A 12935-nucleotide genomic window follows, 5' to 3' on the forward strand; every position below is an offset into this window, starting at 1 on the left:
ATATATATAGATATATATCGAAAGCAATGCAGGAAAGAAAAGTTTAGGTTAATGTGGGAGCTTCAGTGAAATGAGTAGTCATTTTTTGGGATGCATCATGGTAACAAAACACATAACTAATGATATACTGTAATTCACTGGAGCCTATCCATTAGTCTAGGTGCCTACAATCTGACTGAATAATGCTAGATTGCCTGAAAGAGTAAAATGCAGAAAATGAATGATCACATGGCATCTAAAGCACACACTATAGTACTTGGGTAATTATAAAATAGCAGGGGAAGTTCAGTTAATGGAATGAGTGTCTCAATAGCAACTTGTACACAGTAATAAATACATAATGGTTTCATGTGCTTCCTGGATATGAGCACTGCACAACTGAGGAAATCTGACTGCATGCAATAATGTAATAAAAAAAGGCAATTGGTAAATATTTGGTATACTACTTATATAACACTGGAATTTTTACACAAGAAATTTGGAATAAAGCTACCATTTGAACTTGAAAATTTGAGAGGGCAGGCTAAAATGTTACCCTGAGAAAATATGTAAACTAATTTTTGTATTAGTGAAGGAGGCTCCTAAAACCTAAACTAGAATAACCACTTGTGTTTTCTTAAAACAATTTGATTTCATATTAAGAAAGCATCAACTTAAAGAGAAATCTTTTTCCCCCACTATGGGGCCGTTTTACTAAACTGCATTAAGAAATAGATTTAACACATTTTATCATGGGAATTTCTCGTGCACTAAGCCCATTTTTAACATGGCCCAAAAATAGGGTTTTTTACATTTTTGCAAGGTCTAAGACCTGCAAAAATATTAATGCGGGAGCACTTACCATCTCCTATTTAGGAGACACTAAGTGCTCTCACATTAAGGGGCCCTTTTACCAAACTACAGGTCATTTACAAACTAAGGCCATTTTCCACATGGGTAAAATGGCCAAATTTCCTATATTTTCAATTAATGGCCAAGTGCTAATTTTCCCTTTAAGCGTGTGTGCCCTTACCGCCAGCTATTTTGGAGCCAGTAAGGACTCACACTCTAACCATGCACTCACTAATCAGTTCGTGCGTGGCAATGCCCAGTGCTAACTGATTAGGGCAGAACATGCCTATTCTCTGCCCCAGAGCTAAAAAAATATATATTTTTTAGCGAATGGGTAGCACATGCACATGGAAACATTACTGTGGGACACTTGAGTGCATCCTGCGATTCACCATTTTAAGTTTCGGTCAACACCTTAATGCTTAACATAACTTTGTAAAAGGACCCCTAAGTCTGTTATCTAGTTAATGAGTACATGCTAGCTGGTAACACATCCATGCTCATTCCCCATCCATCACAAAAACAAAAACCAGGAAAAAAAAAAGACATATAAAATGTGAGGGTAATCCCCTAAGATAACTAACACACCCGTGAAGCAGTCAACTGCTAATAGGGTGAAATAGTGCACTTCCTTTACTGGGCAAAACTCCTAGGGAAAGTAGTGCGACCATATGTGCATTACTGTGTGCTTTTAGAAATACAGTCACAGACTCTGCAGTATTTCAAATATAGCCAGACTGACTATGAAATTCACACGCCCTCCAGAAAAAAATAACAAAAATAAATAGAACACAATTAGTTGTACTGACAGGCAAATTACTTCAAAACGCTTTGAAGTGTTTTGTAGTAAGCCTTCCCCCCCCTCCATATTAAACATGTGTTATGCACTTAATGCAGTTTAATAAAAGGTATATGACTTCACCAAAGTGAAATGCAAAAGATACTGAACCTATGATGAAGCAAGGCCTGATTTCAGATGATTCCAAAATATGAGTATAGATCAGCAAAACAGGAGAATGGCAAAATAAAACATATTTTTGGTATAATTGGTTGAATTTCATGGGTGTACTTCCCTTTGTATCTTCATTTTCCTTTACAAGTGTAAACTTACAAATCTGGTTGAAATGTATAAATTGAGCCTGCAAAGAGGTGGAAAAATGTGGGATACAAATGCAATAAATAAATAATAAATAAATAAATATTAAATAAAAAGAAGAAAACATATCACTGCCTGCACAAATAAATTTGAATCAAATGCATTCCCCTTAAAGCAGACAACTCGTTACATGCTGAAATATGCTAAAAGGCTCGTTTGTTTCCAAGCGCTTGCACACCGTCCGTTCAAAGAGTTATTTTAGGCAGTTGAGGGGAAGGAACAGAACTTTCATCCGAGTCTGAATTAATGACAACAATAATAAGTAGAAAATGGATAATAACAACAAAGCAATCGTGCTAGTGAGAACCAGATGCATTCACTTCACTTTTCACCCAAACATACACACAGCGCCTCCGGTTACCGTCTTGCAGCACGTGCGTGGGCTGCACGGGCCGTACTCGGAACTGGCGCGCGGTCCAACCGGGGCTCGGCGCGCGCACCACCTCGCTGTCCGCCAACCACGTCACCGTCTCGAAGTTGTCGCCCGTCGCCAGAGCATCGGCCTCGCTCTGGTGCACGGCCACCTGTTCGAACTGGTGCAGCCCGCCCGCGTGGTCGAAATGCACGTGCGTAGCAACGGCGAGCAGCGGCCGCCGCGGAGGGCCACTGGCACGTTCAGGCGACAAGAGTCCAGCCGCCTGCAGGTATTCGGGCAGGCTGCGCAGCCCCAGGCCAGTGTCGATCACCACGTCCTGCTGCGAGCCGCGCACCAGCCAGATGTTGGCACGGTTTCCAGACTCGTAGAAGCGCTCCTGGATCCAGTAGACCCCGTCGCCTAGGGACTTGTGTGCGTACCACTCCAAAGCTGACATTATGCCTGCGGTGGATAATACCAACACAAGCCCCGGGAAAAAATGACAACAAACTAGCGCCTCGCCCCTCCACTGACTGATTGTTGTCGTCGTAGCTCGCAGTCGCAGCACCCAGGACAGCTCCAGCAGCAAGCCAATCACGCGCTGCTTGTAACGTTCACTGGTCTGGCAGCTCCACTGCCCAACCAAAGAGGTTGAAGAAAACAAGAGCCGGGAGGATGATGTCAAAAAGTTGAAGCCACAGATTAGCTTATGTTTCCTCTTCATCGTGCACCCGTCATCTAGTACACTCGCAACAAAGCAAGCAAACCTATGAGCTGCTGCATTCTCGTTGTTGTTCTTTATTGTTAGTAACATTTTTATTTAATTTCACTTATATTTTCAAACATGCTGGCTTGTGCAGCATACGGATGTACACAGAGGACGTATTGGTTTCATCGGTTACAGACTAGTACTAATTTGTTCTATATTTTAAATCGTGTCATTTGGAAATGGCTGGCTATAGGGACTCTCTACTCGTGCACAGATGTTTTCACCTAGTAAAGGGCCACCAAAACAGATATGTTATGAAAATGATAACAATCAGACTTACAATTTATAAGTAATTTAAAAAAAACATTAATTAGGTTGGAACTGGGAGCATTTAACGTCTTTTTTTTCCTGTGTCTACATCAAAAGAAAAAGATGGCATGTGGGAACTTGTTCCTTTTTGTTTAGTGGAATGCAGTGGTATATTATAAAAAAAATTTTTTTTAATTATAATTCTTACTACTGTTTCACAGATATGTATTGAATAATGAGGTAGGGGCATTAGTTCTGTCTATAAGTTGTCTAAATGTACCAACATTGGCCAATTCGCCAAGTTCATACAAGTTAATTATGTTCAATGGAAAATATTGGCTCAGCTTGTTTGCTACATGAATATTCCATTTTTAAATGCAAAGGTGAATCTTAAGGGTAGTTGAACAATTAGCTATAAACTGTGTTGTTTGTTTGTTTGTTTTTACTTGTTCTGGAGTGCTTTGGGTCCTGCTGTCTGGAATTTTGGAAGATGGAAATGAGAAAATAAAAATTAAATTTTGGATGTACTCTGTAGAAGTCGTTGTTTACTTTTGCAGTGTGTATATGGATGCCTGCTCTGGTGTATGCGTGTGATAATCCTATATAATAAAACGCACCTCCAACATTCTGAAGCTGACTGCATGGCTGAGGCATTCCTGCTCTCTGTATCCATCTCCTGAATTGACATTACATACTTCCGGGTTCGTCACAAGCAGAAGTGACCAACCACACGAGGTTTCTCGGCTTCAGAATGTTGGAGGTGCATTCTATTAAATAGGATTGGTCAGTTCCTTGAAGCACAGCCAGAGCTCAGCGTCCTGCACAGTAACGCTCAAACACCAGAGAGAGAGGAGGGGGCCTGACACCAGAGGGGGGGTGGTATCTCTGTCACACACACACTCTCTCTCTCACAGCCAATGTCTTTCTCACTCTCTCTCACTCTCACACACTGTCTCTCACTGTATCACATTCACTCTCTATGTGTCACACAGTCACTCACACACTCAGTCTCACAGAGAGTCTGTGTCTCGCACACACTGTATCTGTGTGAAACACACTCTCTCGCTCTCACACTGTCTCACACGCACTTGCACACACTCATTCTGACACACACACACTCTCTCACAGACACACTCGCACCCAGACTCTCTCTCTCAAACACACACACACACACATTCACTCTCACATACACTCTCTCAAACATACACACTCCAAGGAAAACCTTGCTAGCGCCCGTTTCATTTGTGTCAGAAACGGGCCTTTTTTTACTAATATTTGAATAACTGTCTTATGGATATGATTTCTGAACATATAGCATCAATAAAGGGCAGACTTTAAATGCCCAGTTGAGTATATATGCTTTTGCTCCCATTATAATAACTGGCTATCTTGAAAGAATCATATAACCTTTGGATGCATGACTAGGGACACAAACATACACTTATTTATTCAGTATCACAATTCCTCATGTACAGCCAGAAAACAACCTTTTAGGGTGGATTGTGTTCACAATCAGCTCGTTTTATTATCGACCATTTAGAAGAGATAAATGTCTTCAGTTTTGGCACAGTATAACTCAGCGCAAGAACATAATATAAGAAAACCAATGGACTGCATTAAGGGCTTATAGACCATTTAATTATGTTTAAACAAATGAGAGATCTGCATGAAACAAAATATTTATTTTTATTTTGACTTATAAAACCCTTGTCCCTGAAACATGCCTCAAAACAGAATAATCCATTTGTGTATCTAAAATGTGAACTTCTACAAAACAGATGAAGATGTGATTCCATGTGCCCCAATGAAAGGAGACTTTAATTTTACTTTCATTTAATTTCAGTATATTCCATCTTTATAACACCAGCAAGCTCATTTTCAAAGCACTTAGCCTCCCAAAGTTCCACAGAAACCTATGGAACTTAGCCTCCCAAAGTGCTTTGAAAATATGCCTCCAGGCCTCCCAAGGCAGAGTACAACAACAGTTGAGATGAACCCATCAAGAAACATATCCTCACTGAAATCTTATCATCTGTATTTTATAGAACAGTGTAGAAAAATGAGCACATTGTTTTCGGTGAACTAAAGCTCCGCCTACTGGCTTCAGCTTGTATAATGGACTAGATAGGAACACCCTATCTCCTGTTTTCTTCAACTTTCCTGATGCCCTATCTATGACAGCTCTATGGAAGCTTCGGGGACTGTTCCAAGGAGGTTTGAGAAGAGAAGGCATGAGCCTATCTAGTCCATTATCTGGGCTGGGCAGGGGGCAGAGCTTCCTGCCATTTTGGTCATAACAAAACAATAGCAATCGCTACAAAGCTTGTATGATAATGAAGACACAGTCCATTCACTTTGGGGGTCTTTTACTAAACCGCAGTAGCATTTTTAGCTTACGGTAGAAATCAGTTGGTGGTAAACACCGAGACACCCATAGGAATATAATGGGTGTTGTCTCAGCATTTACCGCAAGCTGATTTGTACAAGCTAAAAATGCTACCACAGTTTAGTAAAAGACCCCTATTGAATGGGCTGTGCTGGCATTATCACGTTAGCAGCCACTAGCATGGCTTTGTAAAAAAAAAAGGGGGGGGGGGTTGTTATTTGCAATGCTGAATTGTGGATTTTAGTCTGTGCTATATGCCTTTATTTTTGCTTATGATGATAATAAAGATTTTTCTGTCTAAAAACAATAGAACACTGATGTGTTTTTTTGACAGCTTTATTTATTTGAAAGCTTCCCTTATGTAGATATATATCATGAAATAAAATTGAATACCACTAACTATCTAAAGAATTTGGTGGAATTAATTTTCCCAACTTTTTACATTATCTCTCAGCCTTTATTCTTAATAAATGCTATTATTGGTATAAATCTAACACTTAAAATCATAACTTCACTTGGTTTCAGGTTCAAAAAGAAACTTTGTTTTCCATTACCTCTTCATATTGTCACTCCTGTTTACAAAGCCGCACTAGCGGTTGCCTGTGCGGTAATGCCGACACAGCCCATTCACTTTGAATAGGCTGTTTCGGCATTGCTGCACGGTAGTCACTAGTGCAGCTTTGTAAACGGAGGTTTATCAGCTACCAATAGTAGAGCTAAATATTGGAACCACTGTCTCTTCCTTCAATAAACTTCTTGGTTCTATTCCAAAAAACTTGATGATGTCATTTGATGTAATACTATGGAATAACAATGATAATCTTATTGATAATAAACAGATAAACTGGCTAAAGTGACAACGCTGTAATATATGGTTATTAAGCCAGTTTATTCATAATGATACTCTTAAAACTTTCACTCAACTTCAAGAAGAATTTCATCTTCCTACTTTACAATTTTTTCAGTGATTTCAACTATCTCATGCTCTCAAATCCACTAAATGGAACAAACATTCACAAAATTGGTCAAATCACAGCAATTATTTTATCTCTAAACATTGTTCTATTATGCATAGTGCTTCCGTTTTCTACAAATCTTTCCTAAAAACACACACACACAAAACTATAGTTATCATACACAAAAGGTTGGGAAATTGATATTCAAGACAACTTGTCTGATGATCTTTGGAAACTGGTCAAAAGGCTCTTGGGCCTCATTTTCATCATCAATCACTCAATCTATGTTTTTCCACCTTCATCGTGCACTATGAACACAGAGAAAAGCTAAAACTTGTGGTCCCTCTTCCTCAGATTTGTGCTGGTCCTGCAAATCTACAACTGAAACTTTAATTCATGTTATCTTTGAATGTTCAAATCGTCACTTATTCTGGTCAGATGTTTGGAAACTTGTCACAAATTTTCAAGCTCCATGAACTTCTTTCATTAAAGCATTTAATCTGGAAATCAGCTTTGGAAGCAAACTTTCAGGATGAAGATAAAGCGCTATTTGATTTTCTATTATTGATGGCTTTGAAAGTGATAATCACTGGGAAGAAAATTCTAATATTTCAGTACACATTTGATGGAACTGGGTCATTCTGTTCAAAAAGTATGCACAAACCTGAGTAATATGCTGCATTCTTCTAAAAATTTTGGAAAACCTTTGATAAGTATTTAGAACCATCTGCTCTTTAGTTCTCAATGGTATGATATCGCTGTTATATTATTCCTTCAAAACAATAATAGAAACAGCAGTAATAAACTCTGTGTTTTGTGCTCATTTTTCTACTCTGTTCTATACAATACAGTAATACATGGCCAAATCTCAGTGAGGATTTCCTGTTTCCTGATGGGTTTGTCTTAGCTGTTGCTGTAATCAGCCTTGGGAAGCCTGGTGTTACTAAGATGGAATGTATTGAAAACAAATGGAAGTAAAATTACCACTTATTATTTTCTCCTTTCATTGGGGAATCATTGGAATCACAGCTTTACTTCATCTCTTTTGTAGAGGTTTACATTTTAGATACACAAATGAATTTTTCTGTTTTGAGCATGTTTCAGGGACAAGTGGTTTTATAAGTCACAATAACAAAAATAAATATTTGATTTCGCGCACATGTTTCTTTTGTAACTATGAGCCCCTTTTACAAAGTGGCAGTACCTGTACTGCTGCTTTGCCGCACGTCATTTTGACACTATCACTGGCCCACCATGGGATCCAGCAGTAGTGCTGCCCCCAGTGCAAGCTATTTCCAGTGCTACAAATTTTTTTTTTTTTTGCATCAGAGGTTTACCTGGCAGTAATCAGGCAGCACCGTGCGCTACCCGGGTACTGCCGGGTTAGTGCAGGAACCCTTACCGCCTCTTAAATAGGTGGTGGTAAGGGCTCCTGCCGGAAATGGCTGCACTGCAAGTGTCCACTTACTGCACAGCCATTTTCTTTTTTTGCTTTTCACTCTCTGCGGTAAAAGGGGCTTTGGCGAGCGGCAAATCCATGCACTGGAGTTGGGGGCAAAATGCGTGTGACTTGGTATGTCTGCTTCGCATGTGGGCACACGTGGGGCACCCTACCATCAAATGGGCTCTCAGGACTCTGCCCCAACCAAGTGCCCTACCCACCAAACTTCCTACTTAGGACAAGTCAGAAAAACTGTAAACTCCCTTTGAGTCCCGAAGCCTCCCACTACCTACTCCCCTGCCCCTAACCAAAGGATATCTCCCCAACTCATAACTCTCATAATCATTGTCATTAGTGTATGAGTCGTCAGTGTTCCCTAACAGAGATGAGAGCCCTCATGCTGCTTCTTGAGCTCATCAGCAGCTTTTTTTCTTCTCCTTCACAGCTCTCCCTCCTGGCAGGCGGGCTCCCACCCTTGTTTTTCTTCATAGCCCTCCCTCCTCCCAGCTGTGCTCCCACCTGTTTTTTTTCAGCCAAGTTTTCTTCCCCCACAGCTCTGCCTCCTCCCAGCTGCTATTTATTTTTGTTCAGCTTATCAGCTTAGTTTTTTTCACAGCTCTCCCTCCCTGCGTTTTTTTTATTTCTTCACAACCCTCACTCCTCCCAGCTCAGCAGTTGCTTAGGTTTTTTTCACAGCTCTAGTCTGCTCCTACGTTGGGTTTTTCTTTTTTCCAGCTTAGTTTTTTTCACAGACCTCCTGAATCCCAGCTCTGCGCTGTAGCTTTTTTTCCCCTACGTTTCACAACTGATTGTTGCTACCCTATGACGGTAGACCCTGACCAGGGCATCTTCGGGTAGGGTGGGGAGGGAGGAGGTGTCAGTAAGAACTTGAGGCACTAGGCTCTTCGAGTCGGAGGGAGATTTTTGGTGGTGGTAGTGGTGGAAGCTCTCAGCACGTCTTAGATGGAAAAGATCCTTGAACGCCACACCACGTAGGTTAAGGCAGGCTCGGCAGCGTTTGGAAGTTAAACACTATTAGTAACTTGAACCAGGCAGTCAGCTGCTTCACAGTGCGAGGAGGTTCATCATGCTTCCATACCGTCAGTGAGGTAGCCAAGAAAAACTCCTTTAAGTCTTCCGACCTCCACTGGGCTCCGATGATTCTGCCACTCTCACTGCACCCTCGTGTTAGGGTCTGGGGAGAGCCAGAGCCGCGGGCGCGTCTTATCTCAGTCACAGAATGTCTGAGCAATTAGGGCAAACGCAGCCTCCCTGAATACTTGCGAGAGGGGGGGGGGGGGGGGGGGTTGGCGTGTGAGCTGGAGATTGGGGCCAAAGTATGACTTGGTGTGCCTGGAGGACTAGGACTATATGAGATAAATCCTAGGTAACAACACAACTGCCTTATAAATAATGTATTTAAACGACCAAGGCACGGTGTAGCGGAACGCTGCGCCGCCCGCTGCCTCCCAGTCCCTTTAATTAACGGGTTGGTGACGTCACTCGCCTCTGCCCAAACCCCGCCCCTAAATTCGAGAAGTCAGGGGCGGTGCATCGGCGTCTTCTGCCACCAGTCACAAATAGTATGTTACAACCTATCCCTCCTACCCACTGTTAGAGTGGGCTGGTTTGTAGCCACGTGCAGTAGGAATTGAGAGGTGTTTTTTTTTTTTTTTTTTTTTAAAGCCTGCTGGTGCTTAGGTTAGAGAATGGGACTTGATATCGCCTTTCTGTGGTTTTTTGCGAATACTTATTTGTTCCTGGGGCAATGGAGGGTTAAGTGATTTGTCCAGAGTCGCAAGGAGCTGCAGTGGAACTCGAACCCAGTTCCCCGGAATCAAAGTCCACTGACCACTAGGCTACTCCTCACTCTACTAGTATTAAATTGTTTTTTCCTCTTCTAGCTGTGATGTTCAAATTGTTCAATGTATATTTTTTTCTTGCCTTTTTTATTTTTGGATGACTGTAGAATGCGAGTCTGCTAGACCTGTCACCACCTCTGCAGTAATTTAGAAATGTCAGCCACGAGCAAAGGAAGAGGTCGAGCTGCTTTCACCTTTGACATCCAGGCAATTGGCTTTTCCAGAGGCGACGCGCTGCCAGAGTCAGTATCTCAGCCATCACCGGTTTTCCCTGTGAGTAACTGGACACTGCGTCTTCTAGTTGTATGTTAACCGAGTATACTAATAAGAAATGGAAGAGAGAAAAATTTAATGTATATATTTTTTGTAGGGGGGGGGGGTCAGGTGAATGGACTGCTGTCTTTATTACCTTGGCATAACGAGTAGTGGGTGTCCTCTTTTTTTTTTTTTTCCTGTGCATGTTGCTTGAGTCAAGAAAATGCATTGCTATTTGGTAATGCTATATCGCTGTTTCTATTGTTATTACAGAAATGGATACTGATAGCGGCCCTGGCTATTTCTTATTATGAGAACAGAAGCTACAAAGCATTTTATGCAACACCCCCCCCCCCCCCCCCCCCCCCCGTAGTTAGTAGCTGTGCAGATGGAGGAGGGGGAAAGAGGAGTCAGATCGTTAGTAGCTGATAAATTTGTTTATATAAGCTGCTGGCTTTCTTTCTAGTCCTTAGTCATTAAAACTCCAATCTGTGGAAGAAGACCATTTGGTGTTTCACTACAAAGGTAACCCATATCATACCCGCAATAGAACTTCCTGACGAATCGGAATGCATCCTGTGCGAGTGTCTAAAGGAGGCATTTTTAAATAAATACAAGTGCATTCACACTGCAGCTCCTCGGTACTCTCCACTCTGTCTCTCCATACACTCCTCCCCGGGAACTCATTCATCTGGTAAATTTCTTATCTGTACCCTTTTCCTCCACTGCAAATTCCAAACTCAATCCTTTTAAACATAGGCAACCATAACACCCTGCCCCAGCCCCTTACCACTCCGAACCCAAATTAATAGATGACAACGCATTCACTTTGTAATTAAGTGGGAACAGTTTGTCTGCAGCTTTAGTAGAGTGGTGTGGGAGCCGTGTTAGTCCACTCTTAAAGGTTATCAATAGAAATCAAACAAAATAAAACATGAAAATAAGAGATTCAATCAAAACAGGATACCCAAAATGCACTGTAAGCTCTTAAAAGCTACCAGTAAAGCACCCAGTCCACCACCATAAGCTAGACTGACCAATACACTATAATCTATACCCAAGATGCTCCCGCCACGCAGCAGGTGCATCCAACCCAGATGCATTGAACTACTCTGCACCAAAACGCAACTTGATGAATTAGCGCTTCTCCAATCATTCAGGCTTGGGTATTGCCGTCATCACCCTGGAGCGGTTAACTATAACTTGCCCCAGGCAACCCCGTTAGCTGCTGTCAGTGGGCCACTGTTAAGCAGGTTAAGGCAGGGACTGTTGTTAAATGAAATATTGCATGCTTTGTCTCCCACCGATGTGCTCCGTCTGCCTAATAAGATTCCTTGAACAGCTCCTGCGCTTATTATGTGGCATCTGCCAATCCCTGCACTGCAATATTTGAGCTTCAATTAGTCCATTCACATTCCTAATCCCCCTCCTTTGCCACTTGCAGTGCTGATAGCACTGGCGGAGGATGATGTCGGATCCGACAATCTGGGAGTACAGAGTTTTCTGAATTGCCCTAGTTGACACTTCACTTTCTTTGATTGTGCCTCTGATCCTCCAAAACCTGTAGAAAAAGGACCAAGAATTAAGACTGAGTCATGTAACCACCAAGGATGAATTTTGGCCACTGTCATCACACAAAGTGAATGCCCTGAAACACGCCTATGTCATCTGCACCTTCACACTTTGGCTTTCCTTGCAGGTATGCCGAAGGGGTTGTTGCCCAGTCCATCCCACCCAGACAATGAGAGGTGTATCGGTGTTCTCGGTGGCAAGGGCCAGCCATTTTGTCATACCGTATCCCAACAATATGAGTCTCTGCTGTCCCTGTTTGACTTTGTAACTGCCTCCTTTAACAGAGGAAGCCAGTGTTTTCATACCATTGGCGTTTGACACCGTTTCTAAGGAACAGTGATGTGTCAGACCAGATGCAATCGGCAGCCCATATGGAGTTCTGATCCACTTAGGGGAAACAGGACATCTCCTAGCTCAGTAACCTACAGCAGATATTTTCAGTTTATTCTGGATGAACATACAGCCTACCTAACATCCCTGTATCTCTATATGGATCCCTCAAAAGCACCTAATCCCTAAAGCAGTAATTATATGAATTGGGACCTAGGAGACACCACACAACTCAATTGCCTTAACAGGCACTGAGTTCACAGAATCCATAGACCCATAACTGCATAGTAAGAGGGAACCTATGCAGAGAACCTTCACCTACCGACCCATGTTTATGGGCTGTCACTCTCATAGCCACTGGACCACCCCATGCTAGATGTGAACACATAAAACCTGCTTCGCCATACCAAGGTGACCATGCCACACGGAGAATGACAGGTTTCTCCCAATTGCCCCTAAGTTTCAAGTTTGTTTGTTTGTTTTTTGTTTGTACACGTGAAGTAACCATGGGTGATGTTCTGATTGACAAGTTTGGCTGATGGATTCACCTATAGTAAGGAAGCATAAGCCTCTCAAAAGGAGACGGTCAGAGAAGTGAATCTCAATGAAACACCTCTAATCCCTCGATCAAGGCCCAACTAAATGCTGGTACATATAGGGGGTTTGAAATAAGAAGGTTGGCAGAGCTACCCGATACCAGTAATTGGTGCTTTTTTTGTGCCGGTGCGCTGTACTGGCTCCTTTTATTTCCCTGCCTTGATAATCTCCCGCCT

The 12935-nt window shown here is 42.1% G+C and overlaps 2 protein-coding genes across 4 annotated transcripts in view; one reads left to right on the plus strand and one right to left on the minus strand.

Moving 5' to 3' along the window:
* The window catches only part of MBLAC2 (metallo-beta-lactamase domain containing 2), a 39540-nt gene extending 36407 nt beyond the window's left edge, over nt 1–3133 (minus strand). The window contains exon 1 of the mRNA XM_030193378.1: nt 2349–3133. Coding sequence (XP_030049238.1) covers nt 2349–3066 — 718 coding nt within the window. The 5' untranslated portion in view covers nt 3067–3133. The remainder of the gene's footprint in view (nt 1–2348) is intronic.
* Nucleotides 3134–9062: 5929 nt separating this feature from the next.
* POLR3G (RNA polymerase III subunit G) overlaps nt 9063–12935 on the plus strand; it is a 65907-nt gene continuing 62034 nt past the window's right edge. The window contains exons 1-2 of one of the 3 annotated variants that reach the window (XM_030193380.1): nt 9063–9135; nt 10113–10278. In XM_030193380.1, the coding sequence (XP_030049240.1) occupies nt 10159–10278 (120 nt within the window). In that variant the 5' untranslated portion in view covers nt 9063–9135; nt 10113–10158. Of the gene's footprint in view, nt 9136–9734; nt 9802–10048; nt 10279–12935 lie in introns of those variants that run through there. The other 2 variants (XM_030193379.1, XM_030193381.1) reach the window with 2 other exon arrangements.

Source organism: Microcaecilia unicolor, chromosome 2 (assembly GCF_901765095.1).
Source record: "Microcaecilia unicolor chromosome 2, aMicUni1.1, whole genome shotgun sequence".
Classification (NCBI taxonomy): Eukaryota; Metazoa; Chordata; class Amphibia; order Gymnophiona; family Siphonopidae; genus Microcaecilia; species Microcaecilia unicolor.